Source organism: Drosophila subobscura, chromosome E (assembly GCF_008121235.1).
Source record: "Drosophila subobscura isolate 14011-0131.10 chromosome E, UCBerk_Dsub_1.0, whole genome shotgun sequence".
NCBI lineage: Eukaryota > Metazoa > Arthropoda > Insecta > Diptera > Drosophilidae > Drosophila > Drosophila subobscura.
In genome coordinates, this window is record NC_048531.1 from 15,531,936 (window position 1) to 15,555,082 (window position 23,147).

Genomic DNA, 23,147 nt, shown 5'->3' on the forward strand with positions numbered 1-23,147 from the left:
TTTTCTGCTTTCCATATGTCGTGTAGTCTTTGATAAGGGTATTGAAACACCAGTCGAGGTCATTGTTTCCCCTGATAAGCTCAGATCAAGCTCATCTCAATACAAATCTCTGTTGTTGAGTTCTGTTCTCTCAGTCTCGATTCCGTTCCGGCTCTCTGATCTACAAAATGACATAACAAAGCCTCGAGACGATCCATTACAATGCAGAGTGTGATCGATGGCGTGCTTGATGGGTTCATTAGCTTACATGAAACCCACACCAACTCACACACCTTTGATCAATGCAATTTTCATTTCAGCATGACAGATTCTGCCAGCCCCCAAAACCCTCCAACCCCTCCGGCGAGAGATATGGCACAAAATTTTCCTTAATTATTTCACTTGTTTTTGTATTTCCCTATCTTCTCTTTTGTCGTTCTCTCTCTCGCTCTCTGTGCCGCTGGTTATCAATTATAATTGCTGAAAATGAAATGTTTTAAACAAATTATTTATGCCTTATCAGTTTTTTTGGGGAGGAACACATTTCAGACTTTGATTCGCGGCTAAGTAAATAAGCCGAGGAGCGCCCGCCGCCTTCCCACTGACACCCGTGTAGGTCCCTCGGGACTCTGCAAATTCATTCTGATTCCGACAAACACATTGAGGAGAGTCAGGGGGAGTCAGAAGTGGGGCTCTGTCAGGGGGCACTGACGACAGCAGGAGCTTGATAAGGCCTCCATCCGATTCACGATTGCCGTTCCGAATTCGTCTTCGATTTCAATACCAAATCAATTTTGGCACATGGCACACACGTTTGGAGGCACGTTCGTACGGCGATCCATCGTCCGTTCCGTAAATAATGAGTTCTGCCAAATCTCGAGACGTCTCTTATCGAACCCGGCCCCCCACTCGATGATTAGTCCAGTCCCAGTCCCGTGGCACAATTTAATCCAATCCAATCCATAACTTGCTTATCATGCCGGATCTTCAGCTAAAGAATTAACCATCACCACAAATGAGACATAACTTTGCCATAAATGAATGATTCGATCGACTTTTGGATTTATGATCCGCCTAATTTTAGAGTATTTTGCAGACTATGAGACATATTTTTCTATAAATGAATGATTCGAGATACTTATGGATTTATGAGTGGACTAAATTTAGAGAGAATAAATTGTGTAGAGTATTCCTGGCGATGGCAATCTAATCAGACGCACCGACACGCCCAGCCCCTGATGGATGGCTGTGATTGCGAATCGGAATGAGTGCGAATCTGTTACACTAACATTGCTTATCATCTGACAAATGGTAAACGGACGAACGATCTCCCGCCAGTCCGCTTGACGTCAGTCCGCACTGCAGCAGGAGGGAATTGGGAAGGAAGGGCATGGGGGAATGGGTCTGGCCTGCTGCCATATGGGCGCACCCTTCTCCGTCTCAAGCGCAGTTTTAGTCTAATTAAAATGCATCATTCCCTTTCTTATAAGTCAAACAAATATCGAGCTGTCCATCATTTGGCTGAGAGTTACTTGCGTGTCGTTACGTATACGCCAGGTGTAACCAAACAGAAATGCTCTAAACGGGTCTAATTGTGCTCCGTGCAAGGGTGTAGCTGTCACCTGTTTATGGGTCGGCAGCATGAATTTCGGCTCCTTTGGCCTGAGGTTTTTTTCCAGTGTTAATCATGATGTCCCCGCGAACGGACATTGTTTGAGGCGTGCTGGCGCCAACAACCTTTTAATTCGCTCGGCAAATGTTTGTCTAAGATTTGCATTTTTAGCACCCTATGTGGAGGGGTATATCTATGTGGGAATGCAGCGTGCACCCCCAAAAAAAGGACAGCCCTGCTGGTTATCCAACAATCCCGCATGCTATTGTTTGCTGATTGACCACTTGATTCGCATCTGTTCAGCCAATAAAAGCCAATTGAAAAGAGTATCCGCAGTTCGCTTGCTCTCCGCTGAGTGTTGGGCATTCAAATTAGAAAATATACATATGGGAATTTATGTGTGTGCCGTCTAAGCGTTTGGGCAAACGTCTCATTACAGCGCGGAATTGTGTGAATTTCTAAGGCATATTTGAGATACCATCTGGGCGCGTAATTGAATTGCGTCCAATCAGCTCCAATTGTCCGCATTGTGGACCGATCGAATGGCAATTATCATGGCATCAGCACTGGAAACTTTATCAAACTCTTTGTGGGTGTGTCCAAAGGGGGCTCTAGGCGTGGGCGTGGCACTTGATTAACACCCCCGCCGATGATATGGTATGTGTCTCTGGGTCAGACACTTGGCAAACATTCAAAGAGGAAGATGCGCAATGAAAATTACATATTTTCCGCGTATAATTATTTTGTTTTAATTGCAGCTACTCGCACCAAGAATAGAACGTAGCAATTTGGACAACGTGTGATCATCGCCGCACATGAAGAGCCATTTCCGCCGGAGGTTATCCCAAGACCTGCACCCGCATCCCGTGCCGAAAAAGATTGCCTTGAGTCACTCGGCAAATCTGCGTGCGCGGGTCGCACTGCGACTGCAGAATCTTATCTAACGAAAGATTTGGTATATCATCAAAAATAAATGGGATAGGGGATTGTGTGGGTCTTATCATTGCAGAGGGGTGTTGATTTATCATACCCAAGCTGTGACATCATTGGGCCCTACAACGGAGAGTGTTCTAGGAAGATCCAAAGACCATATTCGCACTATGTACAAATGAATGTACAAATGTATGTATGTAAATATGTACACAGGTATCTTTCCATGACTGGCCAGAAAATGCCTGAAGCAGAATGAAGTTCGTTGTGAAATGGTAATTAACTATTCATTATCATATTATATTTAGTTTGATGGAGGAGTGGTGCGGGCAAGCAGACGACGAGGTGAATATAAATATCATTTTATGGAAAAACAACAAACAGCATTGGGTATTTGCGTTAACAGTGCGAAATGATTAACGCGATAACCTCCGCAGGCCCCAACCACAAGTGCCAAAAGAGAGGGAGAGAGCAGAAATCGTTGGGAGAGAGTGAGTAAGAGGGGAGTCATATGGAGAGAGAGAGAGAGAGAGAGAGAGAGGCGAGGCGCCGCACTGTGTTAATTTTTGTTGCCATTTTGCAGCTTGACTTTTTGCACACACACACACACAGGCAGCCAGGCAGGCCCCAATCCAACACACACACACACACACACACACAGTTGGGTGTTCGTTCTTCTCTCCTACAGAGCTTCTCTGGCGCTCTGGGGCTCTCGCTCTCTTGATCTTTGATCACGTTTCCCGCACACGACGGCACCCAGTCGGCCACTCGGCACAACGTTCACGTGATAACCATGTGCTCTGGCCTGCTTCGTCTTTATTTACGGTACGATTGTGTGTGTCTGTGTGTGTGCGAGTGTGAGTGGCTGGCTTGTTGGAGGCGACTGATGTTCGGGTCGGTGCAAAAACGAGTCACAAAATGATATTGCTGATTTTCTGCGAACGGAGTCGAATGAATTGAATACCTGCCTGCCCGCCCGGCTGCCCGGCTGCCCCCTCTCCGCTGACGTAAGGCACCAGCCCCACCGGGTGGAGCAATTTCATCATTTGGGACCGCTTCCTCCTAACCTTAAAACAAACAAAGGCAAAACTGTCGACTCACATTGAGTCGCCCGATAATCACGCATTTCTCACTCCGCCGACTCGGCCGCTGAGATTTCAGCGACATAATTCGCGGCTGCCGATGGTGTCTGGGAGTCCCGCGAAATGGTAACTGTTCTTACTGATAGCACTGGGAATTTAAAGCGCCTTTTATTACGCTTCTCTGATAAGATCTCTCTGATTTCGCATAAATAACTCCTCCCAAATGGCTTCTTAATGGGTTTATTTCATTATCTCAAGCTCTCTTGGAAAGAAGCTCAGTTTAGGGGTTTTTGGTCGAAATTCCAGTGCACGTGTCCGGGTAATGGTATCGGCTTACAGTGGAATCTACACCATGCCAGGGGCTGAAGCTCGTATGCAAATTGTGTTGCCGAGACTCAAATACACTCGGTTTCTTGTCAGACGACTACTCTGCATACATTTATACATATATTTCTTTGTTTGTGTGTATATATGTATAGCACTGCCCTTGTTCATATCTCGTGCTTGAAACAAATAGAAAAAGCTTTATTCAAATTCCGCTTATCAAGTGTTTTGCGCCATGTTCCCGCTTCCGTTTCGCCTTCCCTAGCATTCTGCTGGCCGAGTTCGAAGCTATAAAATGTGCACGGCATTCAGTTATGGCCAGAGATACGCCTAAACTGGGGATTAAGTGATTGCAGTAATTGATTTGCCAGCTTGGATCAGTGAGTTTGTGATCCCCATGTCTGTGTTGGGGGAGATTACATTGTACATTACTGTAAACTGCATACACTAAAAGTGAACATCTTAAAGTAACCTGACCCATTTGTCCCTTTGCATGACCAACTTTACTGCGGCGCATAAAACGAATGCCATGCAGCAAATTGAAATTGTGTGATAGATGGCGCCGTGAACTTAATCAGAAATATATATGTCAATCAGATAGTATTTGTCGGCAGATAAGTTAATTGGCATATTTCGTGTCCGTCAATCCACGTTAAAACATCTTAAACAAAACTACTTGTTTTGATAGATTTGAATTTCGAGCTCCATTTGAATTTAGCGCGCATAGTGTGACCATCTTGTGCCATGAGGCTGCCAGACGGGTGTATGAACTTCGCTGGAATTTTTTGTGACGCATTTACCTGTTGTCGACACCTTAGTTTTTGATACAAATTTCTCAGCATGAAAGCTCCCTTGGTTTGTTAAGGGAGTTTTGAAAGCTCTTTTCCTCTGCGAAGGGTATTTGAAAAACTAATGAGAACAACAATATATAAAATAAAATGCTTATGTACATATATTAATATTTGACCATAGAAAATATATAGAAATCTCGGAAGTCACCTTGAGGAGCAATCTTTTGCTGTTCCTACTTTCTGGGGCAGCCTTCCGTAGCCTTTCCACCTACACCTACAAATTAATCCATTAAATGACATTTCACTACTATACAATTTGTTAAACTCTTTTTGCTCAAGTTATAAGAACAATTCCAATGCAACACCTTGCATGCCCTCATCAACCACAACCATCGATAGTAACACTCATCAACAAATATCGCCAGATAACACCGAACCATGAAGTAACTATATAGGGAGGTACCGTCGGGCCCGTTTGTCACTTATTTATGCTGTTGGTGAGTGCGAGTGAAAGGGTTCTGCGCAGTAAGTGTGAGCGAAACGAAACAAGAAAAGGAGTATAAGCTATTTATTTAAATTTGATTTTGGAGCTAGTCGTTATTTTTGTTGTTTATTTAATTTTTTAATAGGCTCTTATTTTTAAAAATATTCAAATTTCATTGCTGCAAAAATCGTAAAATCATTTTCTGCGCGCAAGCATATGCGGTTAATATGGATAAAAAACAAAACTAAAAAATTCGTCCTAACCTTTCGCTTCAACATGAACATTTAGTGACCGAACACACCCGAACGCCACGCGACCGGACCTCCTTATATAGTTACTTCATGCACCGAACACACTCTTTTCAAGAAAATATCGACAGAAACATCATCAATGTGGATTCATCGTTCATCGTCCATCCAAACACAAAAAAAAGAAAAACAAATTAATTTTTGAATCAAATCACCAACGTAAACACGGAAAGCTCGTCTGCAGTCGTAAGTTTATCACCGCGATCGATTCTGTCTTTAAACTATTATACTTTTAAACAAGTAAATACATACAATTTCAAAGCATGCACACGCACATAAAAATGTTCTCGAGAGGCACGTTCAAGAATCTCTTTGTCGTGTCGTTGGGCACAAACGAAATTTTTATCAATTTACGAATTAAAACCCGTCTGCAGCCAGCAGCCGCAAATACACAGGGTACAAAGTTCGTTTCGTGTGCATTAGCCTGTGCCTGTGTCTGTGTGGGTGTCGGTTGTTGTCTGTGTCTCTCAAACATGAATACGAAAATGCATGAACGAAAATATTTAGCAGGCCGATACGAGTATACCCTTACCGTGTTGGCGATCAGTAAGAGTTAATTGAACTGGCTTGAAAATTGAAATTAGTGATTGGTTCTGTTTGTGTTCTAATACTTGAGCTGCCTCGTTGCGAACGTAAGACTATAGATGTGCAAAATGTACGCAGGGATAATTCTGTCTTTCCTAGTGCATTACAAAATTAGAATACCTTCCGCAAGGGTATTCTGACTACACATACACATCATAAACGAATTATAATGCAAATCTGAACGTGCCTGTTTTTACAGTTTCTGTCCAACAGCTTCTTGTGCAAGTCGTCCACACGCCGATCTGATCTGATCCCCCTCTCAATCTACGGCCATGGCTGCGCACTTCTTTCGCACTGCATTTTACGCAACTGCAGCGAAAAAATCGATAAGTCTACCGTTCGCTGCCGGCCGGACAGCCGCAACACTAGCCGTGGGCCTGTCCTTTGGTGGTAAATGTTTAAATGTAGTAGAATTGCGCTGCTCTATCTGAAAATGAAACCATTCAACTCACGTTTATTTATACCTACACATATTTATTTGTCTCTGTACCCATCCCGATCCGCCATTCGCCTCATGCACAGCACAAAATAGCCGCAGCGCTGGCGCTATCCCGTACGAGAATGTCTACGCAGATAATTTCTTCAGTGGGTGCGGGGGCGCCGTATCCACCGGCAGCAAGGGCCTGCTGCGTCCAATGGCCGAGTACCGGGAGATCCAAAGGCCGCTATGTCGCAATTTCTCGAGCTTGAGCACCGGCGGGCCGCAGGTGGCACATGTAAGCATTACCACTACATATTCCATTATTTATTGTTGCATCTTGTTGGCTTTTAATTGAACCTTAACCTGTAACCTGTAATGGGCCCTCACTCCGCTTTCCTATTAACGTTCTTCTATCTTCTAATTGGGTGTGGGTTCTTTCAGTTCGCTTGTGTTCTCTTCTTTTCCTTTTTGAATTTGCATGCTTGAAATGATTTACTCTGTACTTTGCACCCGGCATATGACTGCTCTCTCTCTCTCTTTCTATGTCTCTCTTTTTCTGATTTGTTATACCGATTAGGCGCTATATATTTTTTTAGAAATATATTTTATTGGTTTTTTAATTGCCTGCAATTTGTGGGGAGACCCATTTAACGCTTGAGGTAGCCAGAAAATTATTGGCATTGGAGTATTTTGATTGCTAGCTCCGAGACGAAATGGTCTGCTGGATGCCATATCCTTGGCAATACTCTTGGAACCACCCTCGCCGGGCAAGCTTCGATCAAACACGCTCAATTGGGGCCAGCAACAGCAGTGGCAGCTTTTTCCATGATATACACACATCATAATGGCGCTCAATGCCAAGCTTTCGCCCAGAGCCCCCCAAAACGTATGGCACTCTCATGAGTTCCAAGCCACACGCTGATTGTACCTGTCACTCCATGCACGCAGGGGTATATTGGGTTCAACATACATATGCACATCAATACTAGAAGAAGTCTTAAAGAATAGACTAATTTGTGCGGAGGCTCCAATGAAAAGATCTGAGAGCAATTTATATGTTCTATTTCTCGCTTGGGTATTTCCTATTCGAGCCACTCTACATTACCCTTTCCAGTGCCGCAATGTAATTCAAGCCGACGCCACATACTATTCTGATCCCTATTATACATAAAGAAATACATACAGATGTACACACGGACTCTCCCTCACACACAAGCACGAATAACTATTTTCCATTGGAAGTAAGCTCAGCTGAATGCCACAAAGCTATGCCACGATCGTCCCACTAGATATATCGTACCATTTAGTCCGTCGTTGCACCTGCTGCCCTGGTCATCTTTGGTTCCATAATGGATTTCCTAATTGGAATTACTTTGCTGGTCGTATTGGTGGTCGTATTACTTAAGGTCTATCGACGTCTGAAACGTGTGAGTGGGGCCGTGAACCAAAAGTTCAAGTTCAAAATGTCAAACTAAAGTGAAAGTACCTCGCTCGTTCTGTCCACCTCTCTGCGCTCCAATTCTCTGGCCGATTGCTGTATAAATTATTTGATACTCTTCTTTGTTGGTTCGTTTCATTAATCTAAAAATGCAACTCCTTATCGTTGGGTTTGCCTGGCTATCTGCGAATACAGGTGCTATCAGTTGGTTTTAAGGTCTTAGCCACAGAAGAAAAAGAACCCTGAGTCGAAAACTTAGGCAAACCCGCTGCTCCCCCGTTCATTTAGAATTCAGCATTAGCGGATAATTGACGCTTGACAACGCTCCAGCAGCTCCTGATAATAAAACTCGGTAATAATCGTTAATACTGATATGACACGGTGAATGGAAAGATAATTATCGGGCGCATCGTAAATTACAAAAATCCCATTATTGGATATTAATAATTGTATTCAAGTGAATCAGTCAGTGTTGAAGTCTTTCTGTCCTTTAGCTATATGACATCTAATCTTTCCCCTCCCCAGTAACCGCTAAAATTTCTATAAATACAAGTCAACACCTGCGATTTATCAAGAACTAGCCCTTATCATCACGTGTACAGTGGCAAAATCAAGGTCAGCCTTGCTAGCAGCGGAAAAAGCAAAGCATTATCAAGTGTTCCCGAAATTTGCATGGATATATTGCCCAATCCAACTACAATTTTAATCTCTCGCTGAGACTCGAACCGATCAGGCCATACTGTCCACTTGAAACTTATATTTCCTATCTAATCGGACCTTACTTGAACCCACAACTGGACCTATCCAAACTAAATAGATTACCCCATAACATAACACCCACTATCGATAGAGTCTAGACCTGCGTGCATTCAAAGAGATCATAAAGTACCATGCACAGAAGCTCAACAGACATATCGGTATTTATTCTGTGACTAATCCGAAAATTTTCCATTCAGAATTCCATGCGACTGAAAAAATGTATCCGACTAATTCACTATTTATTCCGTGTTTTTTTTAGAGCGCCATGGCACCGTTGAAGAATCGTCGGTATATATCGTCGCAAGATATTACCAAAAACATGACTCTTTACACTAGCAACAAGGCGAATGTAGATGTGGATCCTAAGACGCTGGAGTTTAAGAACCCGACTGGCAATCCTCTGGTCCTGATGATGGCCTGGCTGATGGCTAAGCAGAAACATCTGAAGAAATACGCCCAGATCTATACGGAAATGGGCTTCGATGTGATGGTGGTGCATATTACGCCCTGGCAGCTGCTCTGGCCCGTTAAGGGAACCCAGGTAAGGAATTCTATGGCCATGCCAATGTCAATTGCCACCTGTGCCAACAATCACAATTAGCTGCTCAATCATTACCTATTTTAGGTGGTGGCCGCCGAGACTCTGAAGTTTCTTGAGAACAACGAATCGTATGGACCGATCGTCATGCATGGCTTCTCCGTTGGAGCGTATCAGTTGGGCGAGATAATGTTGCAGATGTCTCGTGATATGGATCGTTATGGCAGTATACTGGAGCGCTTCGTTTGCCAGATTTGGGACAGTGCTGCGGACATTACCGAGATTCCAGTAGGCGTGCCCAAGTCCATCTTCCCCAAGAACGAACGCATGCAGACCGCCCTGAGGAACTACACCCTTTACCATATGAAGACATTCCACAACCAGGCCACCATTCATTATATGCGCTCCAGCCAAATGTTCCACTCCACCCTGCTCAAGGCCCCGGCGCTGTTCTTCGTCTCTGACAACGATCCGATCGGCCCACCCTCGTCGAATCAAGCTGTCCGCGAGAATTGGGAGAGGGCCAACGTGAAGGTCACTTTCAAGTGCTGGGAACGCTCCCAGCACGCAGCCCACTTCATGAAGCATAGGGATGAGTATCTGCAGACTTTGTTCAACCACCTGGAGGTCTGTGGCGTACTCGAGGCCATTGGCGTCCCCAAGCGCGCCAAGTTGTAAGCCTCTGAAGGCTGACGAATCGGTGATATACATTTAAAGAGATATTCAACAATCAATGCGATTATGATTTTACTTTAGTTTCTAAGATTTAACTTTTAACAAACAAAAAAATTGTCCTGAATCCCGATCTTTAAAAATATATTTGGCTGCGAGCCGCAATGCTATCAAAAACCGTAACGAAAACGGATAATGTAGTCTAAGAGATGGATATCGTATTGTAACGAAACGAAACTGAAAATTTATTCTCTGTATTGTTATCCTTTGAGATCGCCGCAAACGGCTAAATAAAGTAAATTAACAGATAAAAATACATATGCAAGCAATAGAAAAAACAGATAAAAAAGGATTAATATCTTACGCTGCGGACAGGATTCGAACCTGTGCGGGTAGAACCCAATGGATTTCAAGTCCATCTCCTTAACCACTCGGACACCGCAGCACACTTTATGCTGGTGTCAAATGCACCACTTGGAAGGCACCCAAAAGCGCCTCCTGTGAGGAAAGTTTGGCAAAACCGCCAACTAAGAACGGCGGAGAATTTCTAAACTACCGTGAACTAGTTCTGGATGCGGTTCTAGTTAGACGCAGTGATCTGGCTCGTACCAGGGCTGACACACAAGTAGTTTTTGATGTAACCCTGAATTAAGCCCTACTTAAATATTATATATTTTGATTACATTTGATGTATTTTAATAAAAGTAATCTTTTTGATCCACTTCTGAGTATGTGGCAAGCTCTGGCTAAAAAATCTGCAAGAACATCCCACAGGTAGCGTATTAGTGCACCCAAGGTCAACAAGCGATTCTGGCACGCCATTATATATCAGCTGCGGTGTCCGAGTGGTTAAGGAGATGGACTTGAAATCCATTGGGTTCTACCCGCACAGGTTCGAATCCTGTCCGCAGCGTTAATTATTTGATTTTTTTGACACCACTTTATCTATATTTTGTAATTTCACTTTCTTTTATTAAACGACCTCAATCAAATCATTCAGTAGCTTCGGAATGAGTTCGGGTTTGTTGGCTTGTAGTGTGTTATGTATTTGTACGTCTGCTACAAAAATAGTTTGCATTTTGATTTATCTTTACAACTATGGTTTATATTTAATAAGAAGAACCTTAATACAAAACGTCTGTATTAAAAGAAGTTATAACCTAAAACTATCCACATTCGCCCCTGAACACTGTTCACTGCTTGCCCGGTGGTCGGTAGACGCCCACGACGACAGCGTGATCACGTTCGTATGGCTCCAGCGTGAGCTGTTCCTGTGGCTTCAGTTTGTCCGCCTGCATCTTCTTGACCTCGGCGGCAAACACCGCTTCGGGTTGCGCCGTTGAGTCAATGCAGGATGCCTTAATTGAGATGACAAAGTGTCCTCCGTTCTTAAGGAAGTGCTGTGCGTTCAGGGCCACAATACGGCCCTGATCGGGCTGGGCAACGTCGGCGAATATGGTGTCGACCATGCCCACCAGCATGCGGTATTTGTGGGGATGGCGAGCGTCTTCGATGATGGGTATGATATTGGTGCGTTTCTTGGCCACATTGATCAGATCGCGACCCGAGCGATGTGAGAACTCCACGGCATAGACGAGACCCTCCGGTCCCACTATGTCAGATACATGGGAAACTGTGGTGCCAGAGGCAGCGCCCAGGTATAGGACCTTCGAGCCGGGAGGCATGTGAATTTTCTCCACGCCACCCAGCACGGCAGCAGCCAACTTGGAGCGGAAGGGATTCCACACACGGTACTCGATCTTCTCGCCATTGGTCTGTGAAGGAAGCAAGAAACTTGTGTGAAATGCTGCACATAGATGGATATTTATAAACTGAGGATGCTGAGAGATTTTGCCTCAGTTGTGCATTGTTCTAAGCAACCAAAGCGCACCTGAAGCTGCTTCACGTGCACCTGAAGTGCACACAGCTCCCGGTGAACGCAATGGACGCTCATGGCCACATAATGCCATGTTCTGTACCCCTGCACAACATCATCATCAGCTGCAATAAGGGAGTGGAGGAATTGTGTTGTCAAAACAAACCTCGACAGAAATGCGCTTCTCTCCGTAGACTTCAGATCCAGGTACAAAGTTGCGGGTGACTAGAGCATCCTCCTTGCCGCGTGCAATGAAGACTCCTTCGTGACGATGTGGCTCGATTGTGACTGTTTTGCCACCCTTGAAGCCACCGGCTCCGCCGCCACGACCACCGCCTCCGCGTCCACCGCCACCGCGACCACGATCGCCACCGCCGCGTCCGCCAAAGCCTCCACGACCACGGCCGCCACCGCGATCACCACCGCCGCGTCCACCAAAGCCTCCGCGTCCACCGCCACCACCACGTCCACCGAAACCGCCGCCACCGCGGTCGCCGCCACCGCCTCCACGGCCACGGAATCCTCCGCCACCTCCACGTCCCTCGCCGCCACCACCGCCGCGTCCTCGGAAGCCTCCGCCACCTCCACGGCCTTCACCGCCACCGCGTGGACTAAAACCTGCACAAAAACACAAGTAAAACTCATTTCATCAAGATGCACACTCTTTAGGAGGTTAAGTTCTATGATTTTTCTCAGTTTCAAAGAATGCCTTCATTGGCTAATGGCATTATTCGCAATCCTCACCTGGTTTTCCCATATTGAACTGCTGTAGTTTTACTTTTTAATACAACTTGACCGAAAAAATTGAATCTTCGGAAGAACACGCGGCCAGCAAAACGCTGTACCAACACAAGAAAGAAAACACGTGTGCTCGCCAGTGTGACCGCGAAATATACCATAAAAAATATACCAAAATATACCTTCTGAAATTAAAATATACCATAAATATACCGTAGTCTTAAATCATATTCCTCGATTTTGATGTTCTATTTGATATAACTTGCTTGCAAAGACTTTTAACAGTGAAACAATAATTTAATCCGATTGAAGAATCAATTTTGCTAATTATAAATACTCCTTTTTATTGGATTGCATACCTTATAACCTTATATTTTGCAAATTTGTATTTGAGTTTTTCATTCACTTCAGAGAGCATTCTTTCACAAGAAAGCGGACAATAATACGGACAATAAAATCGATAAAAGTCCGCCATATATCAAATCTTATAACTATCGAACAGAGAATAATGTTGAGTAGGAATGCCACCCTTTTGGCAATACGGTCGCATTTTTAACAATGTTGCCACATCGAGCACAAAAGATTACATACATATATGTTAAATTTACATTGTAAATAAACTACTTCCGTTATGATTTTGATATTTAGGTGTTAATTAACTAATTAACTAATAATAGTAATACTCATTCAACACCGATGGCAGCATATACAGAGCTGTGGTTACTATGTCAATGTCGTCAACACCGTCCGAGTAGTCCTTGGCAATGACCCAGCGCCTTGGAGATCTAGTGTTCCTGAACCAAACAAACTTCAAAATCTGCTCAATCGATGTGAAAATTCTCGTTCCTTTAAGTCAGTCCAAGTTGTGGAACGTTCCAGTTGAAAGCTAAAATTTACTCAAACAAACAAAAATAAATATTTTGTTTTGCATTTTTGTACATTTCTTAACCAATAAATCATCATGGCCTTCCATTCGGTGGTCACAATGGAGAAGCCGCTGCAGCATATCTCGCTGACGGATTGGCATGCTCGCGTTAGCCAGTTACGAAATGTTGCGGATGCCCGACGATCGGACGCCTTCGCCATACGCCACGCATCGCGTTCGTTGCGGAACGAGACAAGGATCGAAGGGGATTGGGCCAACTACGAGACCAATGAGGGGCTGACAGATCGGTGAGTGGTTTTAGCTTTTCTGGTCTAGTTCCTGTCTGCTGACCGATTTCTCCTTTTCAGTATATCCGAGCTGAATCGTTGGCGCGACATCATAGCCAAGACATTTGATCGTATCGAGCGCGAGATTTACATGCTGCAGGAGGAGAAGAATGCCACCGAACGCGAGCTTGAGACACTGACCGGTCCCATATCGGTCATTGCCGAGTGCCTGACCATGCGCGACGGCCGTCTTGGCTCTGAGATGACCTACGATGAGGCCGACACAGAGATCAAGAACGAGCTGGCAATTTTGGAGAACAATCAACGCCTGCTGGCCGACCGCTGCCAGAAGGCATGGGAGAAGCTGACGCGCCTGGAGGAGGTGCGCTTCAAGATCGGCATGGAGATCGACAACAAGCTGGAGGCAGTCGAGCTGGATAATTCGCAGTTGGCCCTGGACCGCAATGCCGCCAACATATCGTACAAGCCGGATCCCACCAGGAATCCAAAAAAGTGAGTCCATCCACCAATTTTACGTATTTGTGAAGCTCCTAGGTTGGTTTCCTTTCAGCTCTTGTTCCTACGAAACCTGGTTGGAGCATGTGAAGAACATGAAGCAGCTGGCGGAGAATGAGCTGGCCGACACCTATGCCATTCGCGAGGCTCTGTTCGTGTGCCGCGAGAAGGCCCGCAACATGCTGCAGTCGCAGCAGGAGCGCGCCGAGCATACCATTCGCAAGCGCATCTTCGAGACGCAGCGCGCACGCAACGAGCTCGAGTGGCAGAAGATGAAAATGAAGGACGAAATGGAGCAGGCGGTGTGCGAGATTAAGACGCTGGAGCAGGCGCTGCGCGACAAGTCCGACGGTCTGAAGTTGGCCGAAACTCGGCTGGAGAATCGTGCCCAACGCTCCGGCATGGAGCTGTGCATGGACCAGGCCCACGAGATGCTCTGCGTGGAGGTGGAAAAGCTGCGCGAAATCCGGCGCCGTCTGATTTGCAAGATAGACGAGAGCAAGGCCAACTACAACCTCATGGAGGAGCATGCCCAGAAGATCGATGTGGATTTGGAGAATAAGCAACACTCCCTGATGACTGATATACGGGCTCTCGACTTGCGTCAGCGTCTCAAGGGTGGCGAGTTCGGCTTGAAGATGGCCAATCCGAGTGCTCAGACTGACAGGAACATTGTGCTCACACGCATGGAGGATGAGATTCCAAAGACATAATTTGATCTCAACCGAACAAAGCCATTTTCAGAGTTTTTCTACGTGTTTCCAGTTTGTTTTTGTGTTTATACGTCCAAATTTATGTGAATTAAATGGAAATTTCTTGCGCAGCTCATCGCTTTTCTTGGGTGAAGCCAAAACTCAGCTGTCCCAGCAGTGGCTTGAAGTCTACACTCCACGCCACACGGCTGTACAGATCGGTGGCGGGTTTCCTTGGAAAGTGCACGCCCTGGCGCACAAACATGTCCCACTTGACAAACTCGCCGGGCACTACAGCCTCGCTGGGTCCGGTGCTAACAATGGACTTGGCATTGTTCGTTTTATCCAAGTGCCAGTCCACCCAAAGAGCAATTCCATTGCACACTCCCGACCTGCAAAGAGAATGCATTGATTATAATAACTAGAGTTTGAATGGGGACGACTTACTGCGTCAGTTCTATGCTGCCCTGGAGCTGGTGCTCGGCACTGAAGTTGGCAAAGTCAACGCTGAGAATCTGCTGGGGTTCGGCTAGGGCGCGACAGGGATATTCCCACAATGGTTGCGCCTCCACCAGGGACACTGCCTGCTCGGCGGATCTCTGTAAGCAATAAAATATGTCAAATTTGTCTTGGGGGATTCCTTAAGTCCTCTACTCACCTCCACCATTTCGTCAAACAGGCGCAGATCGAAGCCCTCGCAGCTGCCCACAGGCGCACGAATCTTGTGCAAATCCAAGAACTCCACGGGCAGCGCAAAGACTCTCGCCTCGCATGGCGAAATCTCCACATTCTCCGGCAGTTTATCCTTTAGTTTCAGCAGCAATGTGCCAAAGTAAAAGTTATCCCACGGCAGAATGGCATTGAGGAAGTAGGGTTCGGCAAAGACATGCGTCAGTGCGACCAATTCAGTGTCCTCCAGTTGCTCTACGTTTTCCACATATTTGACATTCTTCAGCTCGTTGTGCTGCACAATTGAGTCGATCAGGCGGCGCGAGAAGCGATGTGGCTCATGGAGCTGCACCGATGCTGCACCAAGGACCGCGCTGGCCAGACCTAGCAGGCAGCCATTGCCCAGGACCAGCACATTCGATTCCTCAGGCACAATGGTGTTCTCCAGGTACCGCAGGTAGCGTTTGTTGCGTACTGCCTGATTTAGCTGGCCGATTCTGCTGCGGGAGTAGGTCATGTGCAGGTCGCAGGAGCAGGTATGCCGACGCACCGTTTTGGCAGGCGCCTCCAGCAGCGCATCGAACCACAGCGAGTACTCGTCGTGGTGGCAGCTCAAGTAGAAGGCCTGACCGGCCGTGGTCAGCTGGGGTGGCTTCGGCACGTAATAGATGGCCTGCATCCAGTGGTCCCGCCAGGGAACGACATTGGCCACAGGTAGGCGGTCTGCCTTGCTGGCAGTCAGCTCTTTGAGCTGCGGATGGGCCCAGTACGGAGCACAGCTGAGAAGGATTTCCCCCTGATCGTCCAGTTGTATGTCCCACCAGTAGAATACCAGCTCCGCGGCACCCGGCTGCGTCGTCTGCAGCTGCAGCAGTTTCTCCCTCTGCTTCTCGCGCTTCTCTTTGCGCTGGAAATCGAACTGAAAGATCTCCATCGGTTCAGTCAGCAGGCGGAAGGTGCCGGGCGGTAGCTGCGAGAGCTGCACATCATGCAGAGCTGCCTCTCCCTTGCAGTTCTTCAGCTGCTCGGGCGGTTGGAGCAAGGCTTCCCCATCCAGATTTGGGAGTATCTTGAGGCTGTTCCATTGCGAGGCCAGCGGGGACTGAGCCACCTGAGCGTAGCACCTGGCACGGGCCGGTATGCATAGAGCGTCGTCGGTGAGCAGCTCGGCATGGGCATGATTGTAGATGCTGATGGCGCCCTCGCCAATCAGCTCCGTGTCCAGCAGCTCGGCCACCAGGAGATTCGCACGCTGCGGCATGTCCAGGCCCGCACCAATCTTGATTTCTGTCGAGCGTTTCCGAATCAGTTGCACCTTGTCGCCGACTCCATTGTCGGACAAAATCTTGGCAGCACAATTGGCCATGGGCAGAAAGGCCTCGCAGGCCGTGACGGTGTCTGCTCCAGCTTTTAGGGCCATCATTGAGAGAATGCCCGTGCCGGTGCCAATGTCCAGAACATGTACTTCCCTGCCTGCCGCATGCATTCCCTTTATCGTTTTCCTTAGTGCCGCGAAATACTTTTGATTCCTCTCCCAGTCGTGCAGCATGTCGCCGAAGCCAGCATTGGCCACTTCCTGATGGTAATCGTAGTCGTCCTCGCGCTCCTGCCACCCGTTCTCACCCGTTATGGGGTTTATTACGTGGGCAAAGCAGGACATAGTGCGGATTGGTAATAAATGTGTTTTTAACAAATTTTTTAACATTAATACGCGACCGGCAACAGCTGTTCTCTGAGCGCTGCCACCTTTAACAAAAATCAAGCGATGTGGCAGCACTGCTCATATCGGAATATCGAGTTCTTCGCGATGCTATGAATCGATAGTCGGTGCCGGTATCGTGGAAGGACAAGTGTTGATGTGAATTTGTGCAATTTTATTATGAATATGATAGTTTCTTAATATTAATTTGTGTGTAAACTACTCTTAAAGTACTTAAGTTATCTTAAAAGTCCTGGTCGAGTCGTCGTTTAACGCCTGCCATCAGTTTAACACGATGACGCAGTTGAAGGTGCCGCAAGCCGCAATTTCGCGCAATCGGAGTCTCGTCGTCACGTGTTCTATCGAAAAGCGCACTGCTTGCCAAACACCTGTTGACACTGTTTTTGTTACCACTTTTGGCGATTGGCGCAATGGCGGCGGTGTTCCGATTGACTTTAAACCAACAATTAACCATGTAATCCAGCATCGAAATGACCAGAACAAACAGGACTAGACAAGCGGCATTTGCGGGCAAATACGATGAAGAGCTGTCCATGGCGTTGTGTAGACTTGTCGGGCGTCCTGTTGTGAATGATATTCGGATGCGTCCTCCAGCGAGTATATATGCAGAACAGGTAGGTGTTCATTTTAGCTTTCTAATGGTGGTGGTGGTGTCAATTACCTGACTAAGCACACATATGTATACCTACGGGAAGGGTAAAAGGGTTCACCCTCGCTTGGTAAACAAGTCCATAAAATGTTAATCTGTTTGTTTTGATCGATTTGATTGACTGCCCTTGCTTATTTATTTTGTTCTACCTTCATATTTGGGTGTATCGGAATCTGGAAATCTTTGAAACTAGAATTAGCTAATTGATTTGACTTTACACCTACTAATTGCGGGAACTGCAGCAATTCAGTTGCACGCGGCGGCTCAAATAGAACAGAACAGTTCATTCGGTACCGGACAATGGGGAGACTTTTGCTGCTGGACATCTTTCAATGGTTCGCCGTTCTGATTGGCTTGACATCCTATAGGCTTGTCGATGGTAGATTTATGCAAACCCGGCTAACTCGAGTGTACACGTTGATCCTCAATGTCATCACGGTCGTAATGCTGCCTCCGGCTCTGTTAGGCGCTGCCAACTTTTTTGTCGTGGATATCTGGCTGCCGAAATTTATGTGGGTCACTCCTTACGTCCTTTATGCGGTGAACTACGTGGTCATTGTCCAAACTCTGACCTCGCGTGGCCATCGGGACAGCATACTGATGGAGCTGCACCATTTAATTGTTAAATTGAGCCGCGAAATGGGCAGAGCCGGAAAGCGGACGAACTCAAGCCTTCGGAGGCTGTTCTACATAAAGACCATTACCATGTCGTATCTGTGCCTGAGTTATGTCTTGGGAACATTCCTGTTCACCGACGGCTTCACCGCTTACATGATTCTCAGCTGTGTTCTAATTAACAATGGATACAACATCCTGATTTCCACCACGCACTTGTACTTTGTGTCGCTCTGGCAAGTTGCTCGCGGATATGATTTCGTGAACCAGCAGCTGGAGGAGCTCATCTCCACACGGTCGCCGCTCACATCTGGGTCCACCGAGGAGCTGCGCAGTCTGTGGTCGCTTCACGCCAGCCTCAGCCGGACAGCGCAGAAGATAAACAGGATCTACGGTCGCCAGATGTTGGCCTCACGTTTCGACTACATTATATTCACTGTAATTAATGGCTATATTGGTTCGATTTACACGCGCAATGAACCCGCGCCTTTCCTCACAAAATGCTATGGAGGTCTAGTCTATTGGATACGGATTATGGACTTTTTTATGACCGACTATATCTGTGATTTGGTGACTCAGTACCAGAGCATGCGGAGGGACACCGTTAGCGAAGTCAGCGTCATGTCCAATGAGGTACTTCAATAAACTCATCCAGAAACCACCTTCTAAGTTTCCATTTCCATTTGCAGCTCCATTCGTTTGTAATCTACCAAAACAGCATGAAGCTTAATTTAAAGGTTTGCGGCCTGTACCCAGCCAATCGAAAACAGTGGCTTAGCATGAGTGGAGCCATTCTCTGCAACTCCATAATGCTTCTGCAGTACCATCTGATGATGAAAGCTAAAACAGAAAAGCTAAACAAATAATAATATTAATACACGGTGCTATCGTTCAAAATATTGATTAATTGATTCGAAATGGTTCCAGATACGCATCCATGGAAACTCATCACTAGGCCTGCCATCGGACAGCGCACTTAATTTTATTTGACTAACTACGGGACAACCCGACTTCAGTTGAGCTTCGACACTGGCGAACACAGCACCCGGTCATGTCGAATTCGTTGATTCAATTATATTTCGGGTATGCGCTGGCCATAGGCATAACTTCGAATCGATTTGTGGACTCAACCTTCGGGCAGACATGTTTCTCGAAATGGTATGCACTGGCTGTGAATGTCGCTACCCTCGTGCTGACTCCACGGCTGCTTTGGGAGTCCCGGAATGGTTTTCAGGGCAAAGAGACCTTTCCGAAGCTTATTTTGATTACCTTCCAAGTGCGATATCTGGTGGCTTACGGGGTCATAGCCTATACGGTATTGTCGCGCGGTTTTCGGGACAGAGCACTGAAGGAGGTGCAGCCGCTGCTCACCAAGCTACTGCGCGAGGAAAAGCGCAATGGAAAGCGGCGACTCAGAAGATCCCTCAGAGTGCCGATCTACCTGAAATTCTGCACGGCGGCTTTCATGTGCTTGACGATTTGCGTTTTCCACTTTCACACTGGCGCGGAAATGAATTGGAGGACAATAGCTAGAATTATATTTCTGAGCAATGCCCTCAACATACTGGAAATTGTGCCCATGGGCTACTTTTTGGCACTCTGGCACATTGCCCGTGGCTTTGACTATGTGAACCAACGGTTGGACGATATTCTGGCATCGACACCCATTGATTTGGTCGAACTAAGAAGCATTTGGGCGCTTCATGCTGCACTGACCAGAACAGCGATCAGGATCAACAAGATCTATGGCCCCCAGATGGTGGCAATTCGCTTCGATAACTTCATTTTCGGCGTCATCAATGCCTACTGGGGTACGTTCTTCAGCTTCCACTCTGGTACGAATATTTTATGGGTGGCGTTTGGCTCCCTTACGTATTGGATCCGCTGCGTGGACTCGTACCTGGTCGACCATGTGAGCGATTTGGCCATGCGCTACCAGAGCTCACCAAAGCATGCCTGGAGCGAGGGCTACTGGTCGCAGGACGTATGATATTTGAATTTACTTTTTTATTGCTTGCACCTATTTATGGAGAATTCTTTTGCTGCAGATCAACTCATATGTGACCTACTTGGGCAGCTCCAAGCTGCAGCTTTGGACGTGCGGTCTCTATAAGGAGAATCGAAGTCTTTGGTTCGACACGATAAGCAGCATTTTGTATTACTATATAATGCTGCTGCAGTTTCACCTGGTGCTGAGGAATTAATAGACAGAAGATGACGCATTTCGTAACATTATTGCTCTCACAGTTTGCTTACAATTATCCAATACGTCGAGGAAACTCTATAAAATATTTTTTAGCTCAATTGGAAGTTGCTGTTCTTCGATTTTTGTTAGCTCTAAGGGCCACACTCACTTCGTTTGTATAGCAATAAGGTGTTTTATCTGTTTGCTTCTAGCGATTAAATGGCTGGTTCCAAGATAATCACAATTTAGATAATTAATGCACACCACTGCAGCGAATTGCAGCAATTCAGTTGCCCGGGCAGACCCAAACGGAGCAGTTCACTCGGCACAGGACAATGGTGCGACTTTTGCTGCTGGATATCTTCCAATGGTTCGGCTTGCTACTTGGCTTGACTTCGTACAGACGGATCGACGATAGATTTATACAAACCCGGATAGCCAGAGCTTACGCTCTGATCATCAACATCTTCTCGGTGGCAATGCAGCCAATGGCTTTTCTACGCTTGGCCAACTCTGTGTCGGTGGATGCCTGGCTGCCGCGTTGCATGTGGATTACTCCCTACGTCCTCTATGCGGTAAATTATGCTGTCATCGTCCACACTTTGATCTTGCGTGGCTATCGGGACAGAATACAGCTAGAGCTACACAAATTTAATGTTCAATTGAAGCACGAGATGGGCCGAACACAAAACAAAGTGAACCTCAAGCTGCGGAGGCTTTTCTATACAAAAACCTTAACTACGTTGTATCTGTTGCTGTGCACTATTCTGGAAGTCCTTCTGTTTAATGAAGACTACTCGACGACCGCAATTTTCGACTTAATTCTAACTTACTATGGCTCCCTTATTTTGATTTCGTCTACCCACTGCTACTTTGTGTCGCTCTGGCAAGTTGCTCGTGGATATGATTTCCTGCACCAGCAACTGGAGGAGCTCATCTCCACACGGTCGCCGCTCACATCTGGCTACACCGAGGAGCTGCGCAGTCTGTGGTCGCTTCACGCCAGCCTCAGCCGGACAGCGCAGAAGATAAACAGGATCTACGGTCGCCAGATGTTGGCCTCACGTTTCGACTACATTATATTCTCCGTGATCACCAGCTACACTGCCATTATCTACACGCTTAGTGACCCGGGTCCTCTATTTGCCAAGTACTTTGGTGCTTTCTATGGCATACGCACACTGGACTTCTTTATGACCGATTATATATGCGATTTGATGTGTGAGTACCAGCGTATGCCGAAGGACACCGTTAGCGAGGTCAGCGTCATGTCCAATGAGGTACTTCAAAATGAGTTCTTTGTACCTGACCACCTTCTAAGGATCCATATCCATTTGCAGCTCAGTTCTTATGTGATCTACCAAAACAGCATGCATCTGAACTTGAGGGTTTGCGGTCTCTTCCCAGCCAATCGAAAACAGTGGCTCAACATGATGGGAGCTATCCTGTGCCACTCCATAATGCTTCTGCAGTACCACCTGATGATGACAGCCAAGCCAGACTTACAAAACAAATAAGAGATACAACAGAGTTAAACTTAATTAAAAATAGTATTCGGCTGATTAGGAAATTCTTGCACAATGTTTCACCCCAGGCAACCTTCTTCATTGGGTTTACTTGGCCAAGATAGTGGCTTGTTTTTCGCACACGTTTGAACCGCTTGAGGCGAACATTTTTGAACCACAAAAGCAACAACAGCCATGGGAAAATGTGTAGCGCTGCAGGAGCCAATAATTTCCTGCTCGATAATTTCCAAATGGATGCGTTCAGCAAATAAATTCTGCTTTGACAGCACTCAGAGATGAATTTAAAACGAAATCACGTCCTGCCGTTGCACACATACTTTTTGGCGTATGCACATCTGCTCTACGTACACGTACGTGATGAAAGTTGTGTCATAAACACGGAGGCCCTCCTCTCTCCTCTGCGGCAACCCATACACAACTTAGTTGAGCTCTGCCGTTGGAGCTGTAGCTGTAGCTGTAGCTGGCAGCAGGTGACTGCCAGGGTGAGCTTCGGGGGCATACTCGTAAATAAAATGAAATAAAATAAATCAAAAACATAATTTTTCGCAATAAATTTGGCTTTTACAAAACGCTGAATGCAAATCTAATTCCTTTCGCCCAACGGAACGTGTATCGAAGTTTCGCACAACGCTGCTGCCTCTGCTGCTGTTGCTGCTTCACTTCTGTCTCTATACAATTTATGGTCGAGTTGTGCAATTTCCTTGTGCAAGTGGTTTATAAAACAAATCTGATTTTAAACATACAAATAAACAGCTTAAGCGATTGTATGGTTGGTCAAATGTGCTTATATTAGGGCGGATCAATTTTTTGTTAGCAATTGGAATTCACGAAAAATTTTTCACCTATAAAATCGAAATCTGTCTAAAATCAATTTGTGGCCCGTTAC

The 23,147-nt window shown here is 46.2% G+C and overlaps 7 protein-coding genes and 2 non-coding genes across 10 annotated transcripts; 6 read left to right on the forward strand and 3 right to left on the reverse strand.

Annotated features, from left to right (window-relative positions):
* Positions 1-5,559: 5,559 nt before the first annotated feature.
* LOC117890889 (transmembrane protein 53) lies at positions 5,560-10,150 on the forward strand. Of its 2 annotated transcripts, XM_034795982.1 has the most exons (5): positions 5,560-5,696; positions 6,295-6,485; positions 6,618-6,811; positions 8,973-9,254; positions 9,339-10,150. In XM_034795982.1, the coding sequence occupies exons 2-5, from the start codon at positions 6,368-6,370 to the stop codon at positions 9,927-9,929; spliced, it is 1,185 nt and encodes a 394-aa protein (XP_034651873.1). In that variant the 5' UTR covers positions 5,560-5,696; positions 6,295-6,367; the 3' UTR covers positions 9,930-10,150. The 2 variants fall into 2 exon arrangements, with proteins under 2 accessions (XP_034651873.1, XP_034651874.1); XM_034795983.1 differs by lacking the exons at positions 5,560-5,696; positions 6,295-6,485; positions 6,618-6,811 and adding an exon at positions 7,851-7,943 and having other exon boundaries at positions 9,339-9,929.
* A 136-nt stretch (positions 10,151-10,286) lies between these two features.
* Trnas-uga lies at positions 10,287-10,368 on the reverse strand. The gene has a single exon. It is a non-coding gene; the product is annotated as a tRNA-Ser (tRNA).
* Positions 10,369-10,754: 386 nt separating this feature from the next.
* On the forward strand, positions 10,755-10,836 carry Trnas-uga. Its single transcript has one exon. It is a non-coding gene; the product is annotated as a tRNA-Ser (tRNA).
* A 116-nt stretch (positions 10,837-10,952) lies between these two features.
* Positions 10,953-12,689, reverse strand: LOC117890092 (rRNA 2'-O-methyltransferase fibrillarin). The gene is made up of 3 exons (XM_034794752.1): positions 12,544-12,689; positions 11,966-12,417; positions 10,953-11,698 (listed from the first exon to the last, which is right to left on the reverse strand). The coding sequence occupies exons 1-3, from the start codon at positions 12,554-12,556 to the stop codon at positions 11,117-11,119; spliced, it is 1,047 nt and encodes a 348-aa protein (XP_034650643.1). The 5' UTR covers positions 12,557-12,689; the 3' UTR covers positions 10,953-11,116.
* Positions 12,690-13,304: 615 nt separating this feature from the next.
* LOC117890090 (tektin-B1) lies at positions 13,305-15,003 on the forward strand. The gene is made up of 3 exons (XM_034794750.1): positions 13,305-13,710; positions 13,771-14,202; positions 14,261-15,003. The coding sequence occupies exons 1-3, from the start codon at positions 13,499-13,501 to the stop codon at positions 14,916-14,918; spliced, it is 1,302 nt and encodes a 433-aa protein (XP_034650641.1). The 5' UTR covers positions 13,305-13,498; the 3' UTR covers positions 14,919-15,003.
* LOC117890089 (protein arginine N-methyltransferase 7) lies at positions 14,966-17,286 on the reverse strand. The gene is made up of 3 exons (XM_034794748.1): positions 15,556-17,286; positions 15,345-15,496; positions 14,966-15,289 (listed from the first exon to the last, which is right to left on the reverse strand). Exons 1-3 carry the CDS (start codon positions 17,269-17,271, stop codon positions 15,031-15,033), a joined length of 2,127 nt encoding a protein of 708 aa, XP_034650639.1. The 5' UTR covers positions 17,272-17,286; the 3' UTR covers positions 14,966-15,030.
* Positions 17,287-18,177: 891 nt separating this feature from the next.
* On the forward strand, positions 18,178-19,416 carry LOC117889771 (putative gustatory receptor 59b). Its single transcript, XM_034794233.1, has 2 exons — positions 18,178-19,183; positions 19,240-19,416. The coding sequence occupies exons 1-2, from the start codon at positions 18,236-18,238 to the stop codon at positions 19,414-19,416; spliced, it is 1,125 nt and encodes a 374-aa protein (XP_034650124.1). The 5' UTR covers positions 18,178-18,235.
* LOC117890091 (putative gustatory receptor 59b) lies at positions 19,403-20,868 on the forward strand. The gene is made up of 2 exons (XM_034794751.1): positions 19,403-20,534; positions 20,599-20,868. The coding sequence occupies exons 1-2, from the start codon at positions 19,602-19,604 to the stop codon at positions 20,752-20,754; spliced, it is 1,089 nt and encodes a 362-aa protein (XP_034650642.1). The 5' UTR covers positions 19,403-19,601; the 3' UTR covers positions 20,755-20,868.
* A 23-nt stretch (positions 20,869-20,891) lies between these two features.
* On the forward strand, positions 20,892-22,252 carry LOC117889773 (putative gustatory receptor 59b). The gene is made up of 2 exons (XM_034794234.1): positions 20,892-22,015; positions 22,076-22,252. Exons 1-2 carry the CDS (start codon positions 21,071-21,073, stop codon positions 22,250-22,252), a joined length of 1,122 nt encoding a protein of 373 aa, XP_034650125.1. The 5' UTR covers positions 20,892-21,070.
* Positions 22,253-23,147: the final 895 nt, after the last annotated feature.

Bases quoted from the DNA above. Each gene is read 5' to 3' on its own strand.
- LOC117889773 (XM_034794234.1), top strand. From the start codon at position 21,071: ATGGTGCGACTTTTGCTGCTGGATATCTTCCAATGGTTCGGCTTGCTA. The intron at 22,016-22,075 runs GTACTTCAAAAT...ATCCATTTGCAG, and splicing joins TCAGCGTCATGTCCAATGAG to CTCAGTTCTTATGTGATCTA.
- LOC117890091 (XM_034794751.1), top strand. From the start codon at position 19,602: ATGTCGAATTCGTTGATTCAATTATATTTCGGGTATGCGCTGGCCATA. The intron at 20,535-20,598 runs GTATGATATTTG...CTTTTGCTGCAG, and splicing joins AGGGCTACTGGTCGCAGGAC to ATCAACTCATATGTGACCTA.
- LOC117890090 (XM_034794750.1), top strand. From the start codon at position 13,499: ATGGCCTTCCATTCGGTGGTCACAATGGAGAAGCCGCTGCAGCATATC. The intron at 13,711-13,770 runs GTGAGTGGTTTT...TCTCCTTTTCAG, and splicing joins AATGAGGGGCTGACAGATCG to TATATCCGAGCTGAATCGTT. The intron at 14,203-14,260 runs GTGAGTCCATCC...GTTTCCTTTCAG, and splicing joins CCCACCAGGAATCCAAAAAA to CTCTTGTTCCTACGAAACCT.
- LOC117890089 (XM_034794748.1), bottom strand. From the start codon at position 17,271: ATGTTAAAAAATTTGTTAAAAACACATTTATTACCAATCCGCACTATG. The intron at 15,497-15,555 runs GTGAGTAGAGGA...TATTGCTTACAG, and splicing joins TGTTTGACGAAATGGTGGAG to AGATCCGCCGAGCAGGCAGT. The intron at 15,290-15,344 runs GTAAGTCGTCCC...TTCTCTTTGCAG, and splicing joins GGCAGCATAGAACTGACGCA to GTCGGGAGTGTGCAATGGAA.
- LOC117890092 (XM_034794752.1), bottom strand. The intron at 11,699-11,965 runs GTTTGTTTTGAC...CTTCCTTCACAG, and splicing joins AGAAGCGCATTTCTGTCGAG to ACCAATGGCGAGAAGATCGA.
- LOC117890889 (XM_034795982.1), top strand. From the start codon at position 6,368: ATGGCTGCGCACTTCTTTCGCACTGCATTTTACGCAACTGCAGCGAAA. The intron at 6,812-8,972 runs GTAAGCATTACC...TGTTTTTTTTAG, and splicing joins GCGGGCCGCAGGTGGCACAT to AGCGCCATGGCACCGTTGAA. The intron at 9,255-9,338 runs GTAAGGAATTCT...TACCTATTTTAG, and splicing joins GGCCCGTTAAGGGAACCCAG to GTGGTGGCCGCCGAGACTCT.
- LOC117889771 (XM_034794233.1), top strand. From the start codon at position 18,236: ATGGGGAGACTTTTGCTGCTGGACATCTTTCAATGGTTCGCCGTTCTG. The intron at 19,184-19,239 runs GTACTTCAATAA...TTCCATTTGCAG, and splicing joins TCAGCGTCATGTCCAATGAG to CTCCATTCGTTTGTAATCTA.